The sequence below is a fragment of the Phyllostomus discolor genome, chromosome 6 (genome assembly GCF_004126475.2).
Source record: "Phyllostomus discolor isolate MPI-MPIP mPhyDis1 chromosome 6, mPhyDis1.pri.v3, whole genome shotgun sequence".
In the NCBI taxonomy this organism is placed as follows: Eukaryota; Metazoa; Chordata; class Mammalia; order Chiroptera; family Phyllostomidae; genus Phyllostomus; species Phyllostomus discolor.
This window is the reverse complement of record NC_040908.2, coordinates 96651758-96674876: the sequence shown is the minus strand read 5'-3', so window position 1 is coordinate 96674876 and position 23119 is coordinate 96651758. Positions and strand designations below refer to the sequence as shown.

At 37.2% G+C, this 23119-nt stretch overlaps 1 protein-coding gene across 4 annotated transcripts in view; it reads left to right on the top strand.

Annotated features, from left to right (window-relative positions):
• The first annotated feature begins 17203 nt into the window (after positions 1–17203).
• The window catches only part of MTMR2 (myotubularin related protein 2), a 113723-nt gene continuing 107807 nt past the window's right edge, over positions 17204–23119 (top strand). Inside the window, exon 1 of one of the 4 annotated variants that reach the window (XM_028517611.2) lies at positions 17204–17521. Coding sequence is in view for 2 of the 4 variants with exons in the window: in XM_036028656.1 (XP_035884549.1) it covers positions 17442–17521 (80 nt within the window). In the remaining 2 variants the exon portion in view is untranslated. The remainder of the gene's footprint in view (positions 17522–23119) is intronic. The other 3 variants (XM_036028656.1, XM_028517610.2, XM_036028658.1) reach the window with 3 other exon arrangements.

Here is a 23119-nt window from a genome sequence, read left to right as displayed (position 1 = left end):
GCTAAAGAAGTTTGAGGAGCACTGTCTCACACAACGTAGGATACTTTTCAGAAAATAATAATATCAAGAAACTAAAGTGTTCAGGTGAGAGGGCCAGTGAGGGAAATGACTCAACCTTTGCTGTTTTGGAAGAAAGAATTTGGAGAAGCATGCATTGATAGCTATAGGTTAAAAAGGCTGCATTTGAGGCTTAAGGCATAAAACAGGGTAAGAGAATATTTATTGCTCTGTGTTCTGAGGGTATTAGTTTAAGAAATCTTTGAGGAAAACTTGGGAGGACAAGAATAGGTGATATTTTCTAGACATCTACTTTTGTTTGAAACCTCTAATTACCTTTATAACTGTTAGTGCTGATTTATTCCATTTTTAACTTACGTGGCTTTTATTCCTTTATGAGCTCTACCTAAAATCATACACTGGTGGTATTTATACCATTTCTGCCTGTTTTATTATTTTTACTATCTCATCTCTTAGTCCTCTGTTTATAATTACTTTGCTGCATACGTGAGTAATTCTTAAGCCTTCCTTCCATTTTATTTTCCTGTATCCCATTTTATCATTTAATTGTATTGCTTAATCTCCACTTTTCATTTTTCTTTTATGCTGCTTAATAAACATTTTAAAAGTTATTTTAGCATGTGTTACCTTTTTATTAAGTGCATTATATTTTATTTCTTATTACTTTCTGCTCTTGAAATTTATTAAATGTCAAGCAACTATCATAGGGGAGAAAGCTGCTTATTCATACAAACAAGAAATCAAAAATTCAACTATACGATCATCAGAGTACTTTAAGTGAAAGGCATTGACATACTGATTACTCTGTTACAATGACCTTCTTTCCTTTCTTCAACTAATTCACACATCTCAAATTTATGTATCATCTCCTCCAGGAAGCCTCCTCTACCTAGTTCCCTAAATTGAGGTAATTGTTTCTCTTCAATGCCCCCAAAGGACCTTGTACTTATTTTTAATTGTGTCATCCATTTGGGGGTAGGGGGGAGAGCAGTCTTATGGTTGGAATATTTATTTCTACTTTTTAAATAATACTTCTCTTGTCATTCATATTTTATGAACTATTTTTCCCAGTTGTTTGTTTTTATTGTATTTTCCCATTAGCCATTTATCCCCCTAATATCCCACCGTGTAGTCGCCACACTGTTGTCCACATCCACAAGTCCTTTTTCCTTTTTGCTCATTCTACTACCCACTAACCCTCCAGCCTAGAGCTGTCAGCCTACCCTGTATGTGTGAGTCTGTCTCTATTTTGCCTATTAGTTCAGTTTGTTCATTAGATTCCACATGAGTGGAATCATATGGTAATTTGTTTTTCTCTGACTGACTTGTTTCACTTAGCATAATGTTCTCCAGGTCCATCCATACTGTTGCAAAGGGTAAAATTCTTTTCTTCTTTATAGCTGAGGAGTATTCCATTGTGTAAGTGTTCCATGTTGTTCTATCCACTCATCTATTGATGGACACTTGGGCTGCTTTCATATCTTGGTGATGATAAGCAATGCTGCAATGAAAATGGGGGTGCTTATGATCTTTAAAATTAGTGCTTCAAGTTTCTTTGGATATATTTCAGAAGTGGGGTCACTGGGTCAAAAGACAGACCCATTTTTTATTTTTTGAGATATCTCCATACTGCTTTCCACAGTGGCTGCACCAAACTGCATTACCATCAACAGTGCAAAAAAGTTCCCCTTTCTCCACATCCTCACCAGCTCTTGTTTTTTGATTTATTGGTGATGGCCATTCTGATAGGTGTGAGGTGATACCTCATTGTGATTTTAACTTTCATTTCTCTGATGATTAGTGAGTCTGAGCATCTTTTTGTATGTCTATTGGCCATCTGTATGTCCTCCTTAGAGGAGTGTCTATTCAGATCCTTTGCCCATTTTTTAATTGGGTTGTTTGGGTTTTTTGGTGTTGAGTTTTATAAGTACTTTATAAATTTTGGATATTAACCCCTTATCAGATGTATCATCAAATATAGTCTTCCATTCTGTGGGTTGTCTTTTTATTTTGTTGATGATTTCTTTTTATTTATTTATTTATTTATTTTTAGGGAGGGAAGGAAGGGGTGGGGGGGGAGAGAGAGAGAGAGAGAGAGAGAGAGAGAGAGACATCAATGTGTGGTTGCTGGGGGTTATGGCCTGCAACCCAGGAATGTACCCTGGCTGGGAATCGAACCTGGGACACTTTGGTTCCCAGCCCGCACTCAATCCACTGAGCTACGCCAGCCAGGGCTTGTTGATGATTTCTTGTGCTGTGGAAAACTTTTTAGTTTGATGAACTTTAGTTTATTTACTTTTTCTTTTATCTCCCTCATATGAGGAAATATATCAGAAAAATATTGCTATGAACAATGTCCAAGATTTTGCTGCCTATGTTTTCTTCTAGGATTTTTATGGTTTGGGGTCTAACATGTAAGTCTTTAATCCATTTTGAATTTATTCCTGTTTGTGGTATAAGAAGGTGGCCTAATTTCATTTTTCTGCATGTTACTGTCCAATTTTCCCAATGTCACTTATTGAATAAACTATCTTTAGCCCACTGTATGTGCTTGCTTCCTCTGTTGAATATTAACTGACTATAAAGGTATGGGTTTATTTCTGGGCTGTCTATTCTTTCTGTTCCATTGATCTATGTGTCTATTTTTATGCTAGTACCATGCTGTTTTGATTACTATGGCCTTATAGAATAGTTTGATACTGGGTAGTATGATTCCGCTAACCTTGTTCTTCTTTCTCAAGATCACTGTTACTATGTGGGGTCTTTCATGGTTTCACATACATTTTTGAAATCTATATTCAAGTTCTGTGACATACATCCTGGGTATCTTGATAGGAATTGCTTTGAATCTATAGATTTCTTTGAGTAGTATGGACATATTAAAGATGTTATTCTTCCTATCCATAAACACAGTATGTGCTTCCATTTATTTGTATCCTCTCCAATTTCTTTTTTCAGTGTCTTATAATTTTCCAGGTAGAGGCCTCTTACATCCTTTTTTTCTTAAAAAGATATTATAAGAAATAGGACTTCCAGCAAGATGGAGGCATAGGTGGGCACATTGTACCTCCACACACAACCAAGATTAGAACAACAACAATTTAGAGGCAGAATAACACTCAGAACTGACAGAGAATTTATCTGAATGGAAGTTGGACAGCCAAGAAGTTGAAGTAGACCTGTTCCTCCAGACTGGTAGGAGGGGGGAGAAGAGCAGCCGGGCATGGGTCATGGTAAGTGGAGAACAGGGAGAACTGGGCACATAAGGCAACTGGGAGCGTGTAAGGGATCTGGGGCACGCAAGAACGCAGCGGGTGGACCCTGAGTATGCCAGCGGCAGCTGGCAGACCCAGTGAGGTGGCAATTGTGGACCAGGGCAGAGCTCGAAACCCAGGATCCCAGAGAAGGGACTGAGGTCCTGGGAGAACGGAGCTACCACCATTGTTCGCCCCCGCCCCCACATACAACATTACAATCTAGCGACTGGGGTGCCCAGCCCCGGTGAACACCTAAGGCTCCGCCCCTCACCGTAACAAGAGCGACCAGACCAAAAAAAAAAAAGAGAGAGAGAGAGAGAGAGATGTCTCAAACAGAAGAACAGATCAATGCCCCAGGGCTCATCCTTTTGAGCGACCAAGAGACAGCCAATCTATCAGATGCACAGTTCAAAACACTGGTGATCAGGAAGCTCACAGAATTGGTTGAATTTGGTCGCAAATCACATGAAAAAATGCAGGTTACCATAAAAGAAATGAAGGAAGATGCACAGAGAACCAATAGTGATGGGAAGGAAACTGGGACTCAAAACAATAGAGTGGACCAAAAGGAAGAAAAAAATAACCAAACAGGAAAGAATGAAGAAATAAGAATTCAAAAAAATGAGGAGAAGCTTAGGAACCTCCAGGACATCTTTAAACATTCCAACATCTGAATTATAGGGGTACCAGAAGGGGAAGAGGAAAAGCAACAGATTGAACACATATTTGAACAAATAATAAAGAAGAAATTCCCCACTCTGGCAAAGGAAATAGACTTCCAGGGAATCCAGGAAGCTCAGAGAGCCCCAAAGAAGTTGGACCCAAGAAGAAACACACCAAGGCACATCATAATTACATTAGCCAAGGTAAAAATGAAGGAAAGAATCCTAGAAGCAGCAAGAGATAAGAGGACAGTAACCTACAAAGGAGTTCCCATCAGACTGTCAGCTGATTTCTCAAAGGAGACCTTACAGGCAAGAAGGGGCTGGAAAGAAATATTCCAAGTCATGAAAGACAAGGACCTACATCCCAGATTACTCTATCCAGCAAAGCTTTCATTTAGAATGGAAGGGCAGATTAAGTGCTTCTCAGATGAGGTCAAGTTAAAGGAGTTCATCACCACCAAGCCCTTATTTTATGAAATGTTAAAGGGACTTATCTAAGAAAAGAAGATAAAGAAAAAACATGTATAGTAAAAGGACAGCAAACTCACAATTATTAACAACCACACCTAGAGCAAAACCAAAAGAAACTAAGCAAACAGCTAGAACAGGAACAGAACCACAAAAATGGAGATCACATGGAGGGTTAGTAACAGGGGAGTGGGAGGAGGAGAGAGGGGGAAAAGGTACAGAGAATAAGTAGCATAGAATGTAGGTTGAAAATAGATAGGGGGAGGGTAAGAATAGTATGGGAAATGTAGAAGCTAAAGAACTTATAAGTATGACACATGGACATGACTAAAGGGGGGGATATGTGTGGGAGAGGGTATACAGAGTGGAGGGAAGTGAAGGGGGAAAATGGGACAACTGTAATAGCATAATCAGTAAAATATATTAAAAATATTATAAGAAATAGTCATATAATAGAAGCTACAGCACTTACTAAAAAATCCTGTTGAGAATGTTATTTTATATCACTTTATATACTTTATATAAAATTTCAGTGAGATAGTCCTTATATAATTCTGTTCTAAATAAAACCTTCTGTTTCTTCTGAAAAACTGAATGATTTTTACTTTCTTACTATAAGAATGATATAACTGATTATATGTGTATTTTTAGGTAAGTCTTCAGGGAGGCTTAATGTAAAATCTAAAGTCATTTTAAAAGAAACTTAATGTTCTTTTAAGATTCTTTTTCTATTATCTTTTTTCTTAGTACCTTTTTTATCTTTCTGTTTTAATTTTTTTGTTTTCTTTTTAAGTTATGTTTTATTGATTATGCTATTACAGTTGTCCTTTTTCCCACCTCTTCCCCTTCTCCACCAGACACCTCCACTCTGTCAGGCAATCCCCACACTATTGTTCATGTTTGTGGGTCATAAGTATAACTTTTTTGGCTATTCCATTTCCTATACTGTATTTTACATCCCCCTGGCTATTCCTTAATTACCATTGTGCCTCTTAATCCCCTCACCTCTTCACCCTTTCCTCCACATCCCCCATCCATCTGGCAACCATCAAAATGCTCTCCATATCCATGATTCTGTCTCTGTTCTTCTTGTTTGTTTAGTTTGTTTTTTAGATTCAATTGTTGATGGATATGTGTTTATTGCCATTTCATTGTTCATAGTTTTGATTTTCTTCTTTTTCTTAATAAGTACCTTTAACATTTCATATAATAATGGTATGGTGATGATGAACTCCTCTAGTGTTTTCTTGTCTGGGAAGCTCTTTATCTGCCCATCTTTGCTGGGTAAATAAATCTTGGCTGTAGGTCCCTGCTTTTCATGACTTGGAATATTTCTTGCCAATCCTATCTAGCCTGCAAAGTCTCTTTTCAGAAATCAGCTGGAAGTCTTATGGGAACTCCCCTGTAGGTAACTAACTGCTTTTCTCTTGCTGCTTTTAAGATTCTCTCTACTTTTAACCTTTGGCATTTTAATTGGTGTGTCTTAGAGTGAGCCTCTTTTCACCAGTCTTGTTTGGGTCTCTTTGTGCTCCCTGGACTTTCATGTCTCCTTCCTTCACCAAATTAGGGAAGTTTTCTTTCATTGTTATTTCAAATAGATTTCCAATTCTTTGCTCTTTCTCTTCTTCTGGCACCCCTATGATGCAATGTTGGAACACCTGAAGTTGTCCCACAGTCTGCTTGCACTATCCTCATTTGGGGGAGGGGGGACAATGGCCTTTATGCCCAGTAGAACGCTGTCCTCCAGCTCTCACCTTGATGCCAGACCCTTTACTTCCTTCCTGTAGGCCATTGGTGCCTTTCAAGCTGCTACCACAGTGCTGGAGCTCAGAATGAGTGAGTCTGAATAAGTCTGTGTGGGGGTTCTTTAAAAGGAAGTGCTTGAGACTCCAGCAGTTTCTTCCACCCACTCAATGCCTGCTGGTTTCTGAAGCCAGAAGTTATGGGGACTTTATCTTCCTGGCACCGGAAACTTGGGATAGGGGGCCTGGTGTGATCCTGGACTCCTCACTCCTGAGATATACCTCCTGAATGTTTATTCACCACACGTGAATATGGGGCCAGTCTGTTCCACATCTCCACCCCTCCACTAGTCTGGATGGATGAGATTTCTTTAATTCTGTAGTTGTCACACTTCCATCCAGCTTGATTTTGATGGTTCTGAGTAATGATTGTTCTATGTTTAGTTGTAATTTTGATGTGGCTGTGTGAGGAGGTGAGTTGTGTTTAGCTATGCTGCCATATTGACCAGAAACTTTTTGTTTTACTTCCATGTATCTTTTATAAGCCACCTCAAACCTTTGTGGAAAAGGTAGGGCTATACATATTTATAAAAATAAAATGTAGATGAAGAGGGCAACTATCCAGTGATTCCTTTATCCTAGTGTTAGGTAGGATAGTTAGTAAACCAAGGCAGGGTGGAGGAGGGAGACATGCCTCACCTGTTGACTCAGCAGTCCTGAGCCCGGCCCAATAAGATTGCTGAGTGTTCTGAACAACACAAGCAGGGATAGCTCAAAGGAGGGAAGTCCTTGAGACTCTGTGCTGGGAAAGGGAGCCTCTGTAGCAACTTCTCTAGACAAAGAGCCTCTACTAGTTGAGAAAGAAGCCTTTGTAGCTGTACATTATTCCCACCATTTAGGAAGGGAAAGAGAAGGGGGAACCTAATATATGACTAAGGTATATAACCCCTGAACCCTAATAGTCTGCTAATTTGAGTGCCCACTTGTAACATTGGCTCAAGTGTATAGAACAAACTTACTAACTTTATTTCCTCTATACATGGGGCATTCAGACTAGCTGTGTGACTGCCCGCAGCTTTGTGCTCGTATGTGTTTCATAAATAAATTGCTATCTTATTTCCACCACACATGTTGTCTGTCATTTGAATTTGTCTCTGGCAGGCAAAACCAAGGCATGGAGGGAGCTCCCTGACTTGGATCTCCCCAGGTAACACTAGAGCGAACATAGATTATTAAGTCAAAATCCCTGATCTCTTTTTAGTTCGGGTTCTTTGTTTTTTAGGTCAATTGCATCACTTTAGACTTCTTTGAATATTTCTAGTGAATCTGGTTTCAGGAAGTGACAAATTGTTTAAACTTGAAATTGTATTCCAAGGGTTTAATAAAACAGATTTGACCCTGTACAATTCCTCTTCAAAGCAACACTTCACAATTAACCTCCTTCTTCATTGTTTGCACTCATCTCTTTCCCCCCCTCAATTTCCCTATGCAAGTTTCCTTTATGCAAATTTTGCTGACCTAAAAAACATATATAGATTTTCCATATTTTGAAACTGTAGCACTGAAATGCAGGGGCAGGAGGCATATTTTCTTAGTGTTTCTTCTTTGTTATTAAATTGCTTTTAAGCATGTCAGTTTTCTGAGATTTTCCCATTGCCCCACTTTTTAATTTTAAAAAATCAGTATTCAATTTGCTTTAAGTCCTTTAGAGTATAGCATTGTGTTAGAATCCAAGCTTTAAAATTAGACACAGAGGGCCAAAGATCTCTTTATATAGAGATCCAAAGAAGATCCCTATTTGGGTAATACAAAGAATGTTGTTAGTTTTTCATCTCTGTTGCAGTGCACAGATGTTTTATCTTGCACTATAAGTTATTATAAATCATGAGTAAAGTGAAAGCATTACAAAGAAAGGAGCATGCCTTTTACAGCTAAACCTAGTAATGGACAGATTGCCTGAAAAGGGAAAGAATACACAAGTATTTTCTGCCAAGAGAATATATTTTTCAGAAAGTCCTCACTCACCCAAAACATTGTTGGCAGTAAATACCATGTTCTCTTGTGATTAGGTGGTGTTCTCATGAGCACTCTCAAATCAGATCAACTATTTTCTTGGAGGCACCTACAAAACATATTCATTCATTCAAATATACATTTATTGAATGCATATTTTGTTCCAAGAACTTTTGTAGATGCTTAGAACACATCAGTGGGCAAAACAAACAACGATTCTTAGCTGGAAGAAACAGATAATAACAGTAGACAGATAAATAAGAAAAGTATATGGCAAGCACAGAATGATGAGTTGTATTAAAAATTAGAACAGAATAAAGGAGATATAAGTGCAAGGATGTATGTGAAATTTTAAATAGGATAGTCAAAGCAGACCTCAAGAAAGAGACATTTGACCAAAAATTTGAAGGAGGTGTGAGAACTTTAATATTAGGATAGAAAAGTTGTTAGCAAAGATATGTCAAAATCATCTTGCTATGACAAGAGAGAAAGAAGCAAAAAGGGACTTCAAGTTATTCTGACTCAATTTTATCTTAAATTCTGAATGTTTCAAAGTGATTGCAGCCCTAGGTGAAGACAGCTAGGTTTTTTATTAGTTTTCAGTTCAAAACACAAACTTCATTTAAGGTCAAGGAGAGGCGATTGTCTCATATAGCCACTTTAGTTATCATGAATTAGAGCAGAAATGCAGCAGATGACCTTGAAAGTATAAGCAACTCACACTGCATAAGTGCAATATACATTAGATACCCAACACTAGACACTGAAAACAGGTACCAAAGCTTGACAGTTCATACAACACTTTCCAGGAGATTCAATAACAATACATCAAGATGTAATCTCTTCCAAGACAAATTCATCCTTCCCAAGATGCCAGAAATCTTTTATCTGCATCCCAATGCCTGAGGTAATATATCAGGAAGTCGTGAAAATGTCATGAATGTGAAAGTAATTTTAATGAATCAAAAAAGAAAGGCAACATGTGCACAGATGTGTAGGTTAGGAACTATGATCAAATTGAGACAATTTAAATTATTCAATGCAAAAATGACAGTTACTAGATTAAATCACAATCATAGAAATCATAATATCTGAAAATGAGATAAATAGATTCAAACACAGAGATTTTTAAAAAATGTATTTCAGCTAGTTCGGTCTGTAGATGTTAACATGTCCCCAACATTATTAGAAAAAACTAGATGCTGGAGTCTTCAATTACTGCCAAATTTCAGCAATGCTGTCCTTGTTTGGTCTGACCTGTACTGTATGTCTCTTTATTCTTTTAATAAATTAGATAACTACCACTTGTAGAACATGTATAATGTGTCAGGTACCACGTTAGATACTTTTATATATACCTTAATTCTCACATTCTGATATGTATGTGTGTAATCATGTGCACATTAATGCACATTAAGATGGGGGAGGAGAGGGAATATTAGCTACATTTTTACAGGAGTTCAGAAAAACTGCTGTAAATTCACAGGCATAGGAAATATTTTATTTTATTTAATTCTCACCCAAGGATATAGTTATTAATTTTAGAGAAAGAGGAAGTCGGGGTGGAGAGAGAGACAGAGAGACAAAGATTAATGTGAGAGTAAAACATCTGTCAGTTACTTCCTGTACAGTCCCTGACTGGGGATTGAACCAGAAACTTAAGTATGTGCCCTCACTGGGAATCAAGCCCACAACCTTTTGGTGCACAAGACAATGCTCCAACCAACTGAACCCCAGGGCCAGGGCTACATTGGAAGTATTAAGGCCAGGATTCTACTAAGTTTCTAGCTCTATTAATCCATCTGCTATTTGACAGAGGCATTTTATTGTTTATAAAGTCATATTTTATTTTATTATATCAAGATCCTAAGAACATTCTAATTACCTTGTTTTTCTTCAAAATTATCAGTCTATGGCAATGATTTTCAACTGGTGTGCCACAGAAAATTTTAAAACATGCAATACCTGACTACTTAATGAGGGACACTGACCTCTTTTCCCTTAGATTGTCAAATAAAAAAATGACCACAGCCTGTCCGTGAATGAATCAAAATTATACCTCTTTTTTATCAGATAAACAAAAAACGTATTTTTTAGTGTGCTGTATTTAGTAATTCATTCATGTGTTCCATGAGCTGAAAAAGGTTGGAAATCTCTGGTCTATGGTATTATAACTTAGCAAATTCTGCAAAATTCACTAAAGCTACAGGTTTATCTTTCATATATGAATTTCCATAAACTACATTCATATGACAAACTCATTACATTTGCTTCTGTCACATGATGAAGAAAGAAATTGCATTTTGTTTCTGATTTTGGCTACTTAAGTTACTTCATGTAAGTGGAACCATACAGTATTTGTCTTTTTGTGATGGGCTTCATTCATTTAGCATAATGCTCTCAAGATTCATCCAGGTTGTAGCATGTGACAAAATTCCCTTCCTTTTTAAGTTTAAATAATTTTCAATTGAATATGAATTTATATATATACACACACATATATACATTTTGCTTACCCATTCATCTGTTCATTGACATCTGGGTTATTTCTACCTCTTTACTATTGTAAATAATGCTGCTATGAACATAGGTGTGCAAATATCTCTTTGAGATCTTGCTTTAAATTCTTTTGCATATATATGCAGAAATGGGGTGCTTGATCATATGGTAGTTAATTCTTTTGCACAACCTGCAATACTATTTTCTGTAGTGGCTGCACATTTTACAATCCCACCAACAGTGCGCAATGTTCAATTTCTCCATATCCTTGCCAATATGTGTTCTTTGGGGAGGTTTGATAGTATCCATACTAATGGCACGAAGCATTATGGTTTTAATTTACATTTCTCCAAGGATTAGTGATGCTCAGCATCTTTTCATATGTTTGTCATTTATATATCATCTTTGGAGAAATGTCTTTTCAAGTTTTCTGACCATTTTCTAATAAGGCTATTTGATTTTTGTTGTTGTTGTTGTTGTTGATTTGTAAGTGTTCCTTGTGTATTCTGGATACATGTCCCTTATCAGATATGTGATTTTTAAGTATTTTCTCCCATTTAGTAAGTTGTCTTTTCACTCTATTGATTGTATCCTTTGCAGCAGAAACACTTTTAGGTTTGATGTAGTCCCATTTGTCTGTTTGTCCTTTTGTAACCTGCCTGCATTTTTGGAGTCATATCCAGAAAACCATTGCTATTCCTTGATGCTGGCTTGACACTAACTTTCTGCCTTGCAGAAACAAGTGCCTGGCAGACAATGATCCACTCATGGTAATGTGTGAAATATTGCTTTCTTGGAAAAATGCACAGCACAGATTACAATGATTTAAAGTATACTAGCACAATTTGCCAATCCCATTTGCTCCCTGGAAAGCTGGAGGAGGGTCATTAATTGTAAGGTGAGTTTTAGGGGACTTACAGACTAAAGAGAAAATTAACCAAGAAATTTATTGAAGTATACTATAGCAAAGGAAATTTTGTTGCCAGTCCTCAGTGGATGTTTAGCTCATTGTTGTGAAAATTTTATTAATTATTCATGAAAAATCACAGAATAGTGATTAAGAAGGTGGGCACTAGAGTTAAGCAGATCAAAACTCTAGTCCCTATTCTGCTTTATGTGATTTTGGGATATTTAAATTTTCAAAGCATCAGAAAAATTTCCCCCCTTTAAAATATGAATAGCAATAATAATACCTTAACAGTAAGATTGCTTAGAATTCATGTTGAACTACTTCATAGAAAATAGAAACTTAGCAATTATATAGTCACATTTACAATGACAACTTTTACACTCTAATTTTCATATATATGATATACACTGTCATTATAAATTCCACCAGAAAATTGTTGTGGTTGTCGCTTTAAACAGTTATATGTATTTTAAAGAAACTAAGATGAAAATAGTCTTTATTTACCCAGATATTTCCTATTCTTAATCTTCATCTTGAATGTCCATGTTTCCTTAGGTATTTCTTTTGGCTTTAGCACAGGGGTGTCAAACTCATTTTCACTGGGGGCCACATCAGCCTCATGGTTGCCTTCAAAGGGCTGAATGTAATTTTAGGACTGTGTAAATGTAATTACTCCTTAACTAGGGGCAAGGAGCTCAGCACTGCCGCTGAGTAGAAACAAGGTGCAGGGCTGGATAAAACAAGGTGGAGGGCAGGATTCAGCTCTCAGGCCTTGTGTTGGCCACCTGTTCTTTAGCATATCTTGTAGTGTGGTGTGCATCTGCCGGCAACATTTTCTCCTAGTTGTCCTTCATCTAAAAATGTTTTTCCTTGCCCTGACTGGTGTGGCTCAGTTGGTTGGGCCTTGTCCCACAAAGAGAAAGGTTGCTGGTTCAATTAGCAGTAGGGCACATGCCTGGGTCCCTAGCCAGGGTGTGTGCACCTGTGAGAGACAGCCTGATCAATGCTTGTATCCTTCTTTCTCCCTCCCTTCCCTCTCTCTGAAAACAAACAAAATCTCTTAAAAATGTTTTTATTTCACCATCATTTTCAAAAGATGTTTTTGTGTGATATATTGTTTTGACTTTTTCTTTTTTAAAAGAACTTTGAAGATGTTGCTCTAGTGTTTTCTATCATCCATACTATCTGCTAGAGAATTCATGACCTTTAGAATTGTGATTCTCCTTTATGTGATGTGTTATTTTTCTCTGCTTTTAAGATTCTATCTTTGGTTTTCAACAGTTTAATTATCACGTGCCTAGACATGGCTTTGTACTTATCCTGTTCTGTGTTTACTGAGCATTTTGAATCTGTAAATTTATGTTGTTGGCCAAATTTGGTCAGTTTTTGGCTATAGTTTCTTCAGCTTTCTCTGCCTAATTTTTTCTACTTCTTCTGGGACTCCAAATATAGGTATATTGCTTTTGATATTATTTTATATGTTCCTCATGCTCTGTTAATATTTTTTAAATGTTTTTCTTTTTTATATTGGATCATTTGTATTGATTTATCTTCAAATTTCTGACATTTTTGTTAAACCCATTCTGCCACTAGGCCCAGATAGTGAATCTTTTTATTTTAGGCACTGTATTTTTCCTACAATTTCTATTTGGTTATGTGTTTGAGTCCTCTGTTGAGTTTTAATACCTTTTCATTTACTACAATGTATTTTGCTTTACCTCATTGAACATATTAGCTACTTTAAAGCCATTGATAATTCTAGTATCTGCATGATCTGAAATTTAGCCTCTCCTTTATCATCTTTTCTTTTGAGAATAAGTCCCATTTGTTTTTTTTAATCCTCACCAAAGGATATGTTCATTGATCTTAGAAAAATTGATATGAGGGACATCCATTGGTTACCTCCCTTACATACCCCAACAGATGATCAAACTGGCCACCTAGATATATGCCCTGACCCGGAATGGAACCTGCAACATTTTGGCACCTGGGACAATGGCAGTCCAGCCAACTAAGCAACCTGGCCAGAGCTCTTCTTACTTTTTATGTCAAGCAATTCTGAACTGTGTTATGAACATTGTTTCGGAATCTCTGGATTCTGTTTTATTCCTCTGCAAAGTGTGGATCCTTTGTTCAGCAAGAAATTAACTTGGTTGGAACTAGATGAGAATTTTGTCTTGCTTATAGTGGGTAACAGCTCAAACCTTGTTTAAATTCTTTCATCTGAAGGAGTAGGAGGATATTCTATTTTCAGTACTTTTATCTGAGCTACCTGCATTCTGCCTTTTTTATGTTATTCAAATAAAAAGAGGACCTAGCCAGAGAGTGTCTGAATTTGTAGAGTTCAGAGTTCCCTTTTCTGGTTCTTCTTTTCTGAATTTCTGCCTCATTTTCTAGCTTCCCTGAGCTTCCTTCTCTTGGTTCCTCACATCAGAAAAATAGCAGGCTTTCTTTGCGAGTTTTTGCCACCCTGTACTGAACCATAATTTTAGTCTGTCTATAGGTCAAAGCCAAAATGGGAAACTCACTTTCTGTTGGTTACTTTCTCCACATTTCTGTTGGAAGCTTACTCCTCCATATTAGAACTCTCCAAAGTAATAAAAAAAATGTAAATGTTTGGATAGAAATAATTAATTATAAGGTTTATGTATGCTTAATATTTCCAAGGATTTTACTTTTGGCATACGTTTTAAGAGAAGCAGAAGTATTCCTCTACTTGTCCATAATCCACCATTTTACTATCTCAAAAGATGTTTATTTCCTTATTCTAATTCAGATCATCTAGTAAACAGCCTTTGATAAACTGACAGGCAATAAACCTGTAGATCCAAATCAGTGCTGTTTAAATTGTGACCTGCCAACCAGTGTTAGTACATGAATTATTTGTTGCCTTGTTCATGATGAGATGAGGACAGAATTGAGAATATGTGTTTGATGCATCTTTCATGCATCTTTTATGGGGCAATTTTGTATCTGCTAAATATAAGGAACAAAGAGCCCTTTTATTTTGCATGCCTTTGGTTTTCCTTAAACTTTTTTCTAACAATTAATTTTTCATATATTAAAAAAATTGGTTGGTGATCGTATGGAAATTAAAAACAAAAAACTGGTTCTTTCCACATATAATTTGAGAAACACTGGTCTAGATTGCAAGTAAGAAAATTAACCTTGGGAAGCTCTCAAGTTAACCATTTAATAGGAGAGATGAGGCTAGACTATAACTTGATTATAGCAATAGTTTCTGAATGACCTGACAGGCTAAAATGTTCTTTAGGTACAGAAACTCCTAATCAAGTTGACTTCTCTTGGAGATTATATATATATGAATGAATGACAGACATAGCAGTCAATTGTCAGAAAAAGAATTCGGCACTATTTTAATTTACAGCTGAGATTAAGGTATTATTTGTTGATCAATCTGAGAAGTTACTGTCTTACTGTTCAGGTGAAAAGTAAAACAGTAAGTTCACAGAACAATAACAGTAGCAAAACCAGTTACTGAGAGCCTACTATTCAACCAACTCTGTGTATAGAAAAACAACATATTATGTGGTATTTTAATTTCCATTTTAGGGATAAGAAAACTGAATCTTGGAGAAGCAACTTAATCAAAAGCACGCAACAGATATGTGACAGAAGCAGGATTCCAATTCAGACTCAACTGGTTCAAAAATCTCTACACTTAATATTACTGTTCTTTAGTAATCACTAGATTGGCCCATATACAAATTATTACATCATCAGGCAGATGGTTTCAAGTGCTAGAAATAAACTGGGCAGTAATATGCGGGTCTCCCATTCAAAGATTCATCAGTCTTCACCAAGCTTAGCTTGGAAAACCTATGTCAAAGTATCAAGTGACAGTGAGTCAGCATTTTAGAAGGCAGGTAGGATGGGGAAGTACTAGCAAATTATTTATGAATCATTGTAGATGTTTATGCTTATTATGTGTTTCTGGACTACTTACTCTCTTTGCCTATTAGAGGAGTACAGTTAAGGTCTCTTTAAAAATTATAGAAATAAAAAACATTGGCTATCATTCTGTCCTTGCCAAGCTTTAGAAGGGAACAGAAAGGCAAAGCATTTTGTGCTTTCTCACATATTAATTCATTTTAATAAGTATTCTAGCTTATGACGAACATAACTTGGCTAGGTTGTTCTTTTGGGAAATGTAATTGCAAGTTAATATTTCACTGTCTTTACAAGATTTTCTTAAAAACATCAGTTGTCAATATAAATTAAATCTAGTTTAAATCAACATAATTCTACTTATCCTAGCAAGGAAGAGTTTTTTTTAAAAATGTCTAATTTTTTACAGAAATAAATTTTGCACATTTCCTACACCATACATGAGGTGACTGGGATTCAACCTCAATCAGAAAAATTCCTTTATGGTATCCTCTCCATGTCCTTCCTGTGTCCTCTGTACACAGAAAATTACCGGCAGAAGCATTTCCTCTGCACCCAGTTCCTGTTCTCTTATCACAACTCCATCCTTTCCCCTCCCTTCCTGTTCTGCAGGGGAATTTGAGAGGGCAGGAATGATGACTAAATGTTTGCCCTCTACCCAACACCACCACATCCAGTAGCAAGTGTCTGATTTTGTTTTTTTGCATATTTATCAGTTCCCTCTGAATTTCCTCTTCCATATCTGTGTGACAATGGATTAATGCCAAAGTGCTTTTCCCTTTCAGACACTTGCAGACCATGGAGACTCCAAGTCACAGCAGAACTGAACTTTTCAGGTTCTTTTCTAGTGCCCTTTCTAAATACAATATTGGCCCAGGGTTGGAGTGGAAATAGAAAGATGAGCATTACCACTCCCCACCCCACCCCCATCAGTCCAATGCTTTCCCTATTACCCTTCCCTTACCAATCACTCTGCCACTCTCACTCTGTCTTCTCCTACTGCAGCCACCATTTTTTGAAGTTTTTGAGTTAGAAACTGTTTATATACATTAGTCCATTCCATCTTAACAACCCTTATGAAGTGGGTTGTTATAACAGCTAATACTAACAGCTAATATATGCTAACAGCTAATACTCGAGTGCTTACTATGTGCCAAGCATTGTTTTAGGCATTTTACATGTAATAACTCATGTAAACTGCAAAACTATTATTCTTCCTATTTTACAGATAACGAAGTTTACGTTCAATGTTACGTCCAGGGTTACACTGCAAGGATCTGGCAGAGGCAGGATTTTGAGTTGACGGCTGACTGGCTCTAAAACATCCTTTAATCATTACTTAGTAATTATTTAATCATTATTCTAGGACCCTAAATCTGGCGAGTATTTTGCCATTTCACCTCTCCTATCCTATTCCGTTCTCTTCCTCCCTTCCTGACACTGTCTCCCCAGTCCTTTCTGCGCCTTTAACATCCATCCTACCATTCGCCCACATTCCTTTAAGCCTGTCATCTGGCCTTCCTTGACCTCCACATTCCTGTCTCAATTACGCACGCCCCTCAGATCCTTGACTTTCTTTTGAGACCCTCGTCCCTAGTATTCCCTTCAGCCTCTCTTATTTCTAAAATTTCCCTCCTTCCACAGGCTCTTCATCCCTACAGCCTCGTGGGACCCTCTCACCCCAGCAGCAGTCACCTCCCTGGCTCAGAGGCAGCACGAGGGGATGCTGCCAGAGCAGCACGTCCCGGCCGGCGTCCGAGGGGCGCCACAGGGTCCTCCCGCTCCCCAGCAGCTCCCCGGCGCGGTGCAGTCTGGGGGAACATGGCCGCTTCCGGTCTCCCTCCCGGGCCGGCGTTGGCCTGACCGCGGTCCCTGGCCGGCGCACTCCTCCCTCTGCTCCTCCCGCCCGGCTGCGGTGGAGGTTGCTTCAGCCTTTCCGTCCCTCTGCCCGCGCCGCGCCATGGAGAAGAGCTCAAGCTGCGAGAGTCTTGACACCCACCCAGCGGCAGCACGGCCGCCCAGCGTGGATTCCCTGTCCAGGTAACCTGGACGCCCAGGGCCCCGCCCAGCGTCCAAGGGATAGGGGAATGAGAGGGTCCGGGGACCGCTGGATGGTGTCCCAACTGGCAGACTCTGGTTCTCCAAGGCTGCGCCGGAATTCCTTCCCTGGGACTTGAGAGAGCCACTTCCTCCCTCTCTGGGGCGTAGAGGCTGGGAAAAAGGAGGTTAAAGCTCACTGCTTCTCTAACGCCCCCTCTACCTTTTGTATTCCAATTTAGTTTTATCCCCGGTTGAGGTAGCTCTGTTCACTCCTTTCTCTGGTCGCTCGTTTCCTCTCAAATCAGTTGTTTTAGACATCCCTACTCCCTCCCCTTTGCCCCATTTCCTCCCTGCCTTTTTCTTTACTATTCTGTCCCAAACTACCCTCCAGCTTTTCTTCCACCCATCTTTATGGCTTTGGTTTTTGAACTCTTGCCCACCCCTTTCCTCTCTTTTCTGTCAGTTCACTTTCATATATCTGATGGTTTTTCCAACTCTCTGAACCCATCCCCCTACTTTACTTAAAAATGGAAATAAAAATGCCCACTGTGCTCGGTTGTCTATATCTTCCAGCTGAAAGTCATTACCTAGAAATCTGAGTAATTCTTATCCCTGAGTGAATAGTGAGTGGTAGTTTTCTTTTTAGGTTGTCGGTTATCCAGGTTATTTCTCTTCTACCTGATGAGATTTTTTCCCCCGCTGTAATTTTGAGAACTTAGTATGCAGCTTTGGAGAGAGTTCTTGTGAATATCAAGCAGACAGGTTTTAGGTGCAAGTTTTTTCTTTGGTTTCTTTAAAATTGCGATTTAAAATTTTGTTAAGAAATAATTGGAGATTGTATTTGTTATTTAGCCACAACGAAATCGTTCTTTTCCATTGAAAAATAGTGCACACACAATTTTTTTTTCCCCTGAGTAAATTGAAGTTGCTATGTCTGTTTTAATTCATTTTGGACTCTGATGAATATGAGTGATACTGGCATTTTTTTCCCTATTGCTGTTCTGGACCTCATTGGGAAAGTATGAGCTGATTCCATCATTTTAAATTAGATTCCCTTCCTATAGGCGCTAGTCTCCCTTTTTTGGAGTCATTAACGAGCACAGCTTAATTGTTGGTTTAATTGTCTTCTCTACTAGGTTATAAGCTACTAAGCACAAGGGCCATAACTTGTTCAGCTGCTTATCCCCAGCAGTTGACAGAGACCTTGCATGCCAGAGTTGCTCAGTAAATGTATTTTTGAATTTGTAGATTGAATTATCCAGGAGAGAATTTTTCTTTGCTTTTGATTGTGTACATTGTGCACTGAAGCATTTTGTGAAGCCTATGTTTACTAGTCTGAAATTTAGAAAGCTGAAGATTTACATACTCTTCTGTACAACCATTTAGAAAACAGATTGGAAAATTATAATTTTATGGGAAAGTTACAAATGACAACTATGGTTCAGAATAGAATGTAAGGAAAATCAGTGAGACAACCAGTAACCTCATCCAAGTCAGAGGATTTAAAACTACAGGAGGCAGCATAGTCTCTTAGAAAATGGAAAGTACTGGGAGTCAGGAGGCCCAGGCTCTAAAATCCTTGCTTGTTTTAGGTAGCTAGTTGGCCTGTATCATTTAACTTTTTCTATATGAAGTTTTCTCATCTTTTAAAATAAGGGGTTGATCTAGCGAATCTGTAAGATTTCTTAGAACTCTAAATTTCTATCATTCTTTATCTTGATAATACTAAGATGAATGCATCCTTATCAATCATTCTTTTTCATATCAGTTAGTTATTAATGAAGAATGTATTTTGTCACTTACTAAGGTGAGTGCATTCTTATCAAATATTTCCTCTACAAATAACCTTTGCTTTATTACACTAAATAAATGTTGTTTATTATTACAAATTAATGTACCTAATTGTGCCACTTAAACACTTATTTCCTAAAGATAAAAGAAAACTCAGCAATTGTAGTTAGAGTTTATAGATCTATTTTAATATCTTAATAAAAAATTATGTTACTAATGAAAGAATTTAAGAGCTTTTTGAAAGAATTTTGACTATCATGTTAGTGTCAGCTTCTCTGGACAAAAATATAAGTACGACTCTCCACTTTCACATGACAATGCCAGCTTTCATTCCTCTGCTTTTGAAGGTAGAAAGATAACATTTATTGAATGTCTACTGTATAGAATTCATCCTTACTAAATCTTTTATATCTTCTAGTTCATGAATGATTATAACTATTGGTGGCACTTTTATCAACAGTAAAGAATAGCTACATTGAAGACACTTTTTGGAAAGTTTGTATTTACACTTATTCTAAGCTAACAATCACAGGTGATTCTAGTACAAAGGCAGGACGGACAACCATGGTTATAATAGCTATCTATGTTAAGTGGCTGCCCAGCTTGTTTTTACTTGTTAACCTATGATTAACCAAAAAATAGATGTTTGAACTATGTTATCTCAGCCTTTTGCAGAAATGTTGCCCTTAAGTTGTAGTTTATTTTTATGCTTTCTGTTTTATACAATTAGGAAATTTTTAATTTCAAATTTTGTATTAGAAAATTACCTTGTGAATTTGTTTTGATATCCCTGCAAAATATGGTTAATAATACAGTTTCATATGTTGTAGGTTGTCTTTTACATACTAAGTTGACATAAATTTCTGCTGAGTTTAGCTCCAAGGAAAATTATGCAAAAAATTATGTGTGCTTCCTATTTGTTTGAAAATGGAAACTATGTAACTGATTATCCTCTTTAGCTTAGCAAATTTGTAACTGAAGTTGGTAATATACTCATCTCTAATTCCTTTTATTAGATTCAGTTTAAATACATGTTGTGTTCATTTGTAAGGTGTTTTGGGAAGTATATAAGTCTGAAAAACAATACACAAACTTATCAGGTTGCCCTTTTTAAAAAAATTTTAAATGACGCACTCCATTGAAGTTGGATGACTGGCTCTTGTGGGATCTGTAGTGCACAGGAAACATATGTTGAGTCTTGATATATACACACACACATGTATATATACATGTATACATATGTGTATGTATACACACAGAGAGGCATATATACATATATATGCATACTCATCTCAAACTCGTTATGGCTTCTAGTTTTGCCTTCTAGGTTGTCATAGGCTTGCTGCCTTCAGTCACAAAAGAGCAATTGCATTCTTTTGACTTTTTTAAAAAAAATTTTCAGTTACAGTTGACATTCGATATTATATGAGTTTCAGGTACACCACATAGTGGTTAGATATCTACATAACTTGCAAAGTGATCCCCGATAAGTCTAGGGCCCACCTGGTACCATACGTAGTTATTACAATATTATTGGACTATATGCCCTATGCTATACTTTTCATCCTTGTGCATTTGATTCTGTATATGACACGAAGATAGCAGCTTCCTAATTAGCATCCTTAAAAAAAGTAATTTTCTTTGGTGAATCCTGTCTGGTATTGCCCTGCTACAATGAGCTGTTCAGCAGCTCTTGTACATCATCTTGCTCTATATTGCCCATTCTTCTACATGTTCAGACCCACAGAGTTGTGAAAAAATTTATTTCAACATAATGATCATTTGTTTTCTATAATTTTATTCTTATTGTCTTTGCTCTGATTCTTGATAGAAATATGTGACTTATACGAGATATAGATAAAACAATACTGTAGGCTATATATTATAGCTATTTTATGAGAGCCTCAGAATTGTAGGAGTTATATAGCAAAGTTGAAAACTATATTGGTACTGTTCTGCCTTAGTCTGGTTTTCTATTTTTCCAGTTTGTCTGCTGCTATAAAATATATTGTTTGAGTGTGTTTCTTTACTTTTACTATGTATAATCAAATGCTAATACAGTTGACCCTTGAACAACATGAGTTTGAAGGGCACCAGTCCACTTACATGTGGATTTTTTTTCTTTTCTTCTTTTTTTTTAAAGATTTTATTTATTTATTTTTACAGAGAGGGAAAGGGAGGAAGAAAGAGAGGGAGAGAAACATCAATGTGTGGTTGCCTGCTGCACACCCCTACTGGCGATCTGGCCTCCAACACAGGCATGTGCCCTGACTGGGATTCGAACCGGCGACCCTTTTGTTCACAGGCCAGCACTCAGTCTACTGAGCCACACCAGCCAGGGCTGGATTTTTTTTTCAATAAATACCTGTACTCTTTTGATCATAGTTGGGAGTTCACGGATACGGAGGGCCACTGGATGCATTGATCTACACCATTTTATATAGGGGACTTAACATATCTGTGAATTTTGATATCTGTGGGGTTCCTGGAACCAATCCCATGCAGGCACTGAGGGACAGCTAAGTTTTGGGGGAGTCAAAAGTTATACTTCAATTTTCAACTGCTGGAGGGTCGGCACCCCAGCTCCCATATTGTTCAAGGGTCAGCCGTGTTTGTCTAGTGCCAAATATGTGCCCAGTGAACATTTGAACAAAGAAATGGTGACTGAATGTTCACCACTTGCTTATTTGTTCTTTCCACTCAATCCTTTGAGTGGAAAAAGCATTTTCTTCAGTTGAATTTTGCCTATAATCTCACAACTTCAGGTTCAAGCTGAAGTTATTCTTGCATGAAGCCCCTTGACACCCTGAGCTGATTTTATTTACTGCATTATGTTTCCTGTATTTAGTCCTATATGTCTTTGTGATATTATGTTCTCTTAGTCGAACTGCTTTTCCATCAGCTGTTCTTGATTACTTTGTACTCTTCCTAACTTATCTTGTCAGTGATTTTATTTCATGTGTATTTCTTTAATCCTTTATGTATCCTCATGCTGTGATTATTCTGGGCACCACTGCTTTGTTTCAGACTATTTTGGTTTATCAGTTGATTTTTAGTTTATAAATTCATTATCACTTATAAATATCCCATACTTACATTTAACTTAGATTAAAACAAATCAAAGGGGAGGTACCCATAATATACTGAAAATGTACTGTCCAACTCTATACATTTTTAAATGGGGTCTTCCTTGAAATTGCCATCACTGGAAAACAAGAAACTCTGGATTTCTGTTTCCATGAACTTTGATGGTACTTATAAACTAAAGAGGTAGGAGAGTTTTTAAGACTTCTAAAACACATTTTGTAGCAAGGTCTCATGTTTAGTTTTATCTTCAAGGTCATTGATAGATATGTTGTTGGTAGGAAATATGCTTTTGGGTTGTTTTTCCAGTAGTGGTGATGGATTTGTGTCCAATCATACATTCTTACATTTCCTTTGTGACTCTTGGCATGTCTTCTGAGGCAGCTGGCCAGGACTCATTGTAGAAGCTATAGCCATAGAGCAAAGTGAAGCTAACAGGTTGAACCACCAATTTTGGCCTTATTATTAGCGCTTTGCATCTGACATTGAAAATATCAATAGCCTAAAAATTACTTGTGTTGGATTTCATTATTCTGGGACTCTAAAAAAACTTAAAATTTCTGTAAGATAAGATACAATATTATTACGAACTAATTAGTAATTATTGTGCAGATTTTCAGAAAGCGCATTTAAAGACATTAATTACATTACTAATCAAAAGTGTATGTTAATACCACAGCTAAGATTGGGATCCATATATGTTTTCTTCTTTCCTTCTTATGC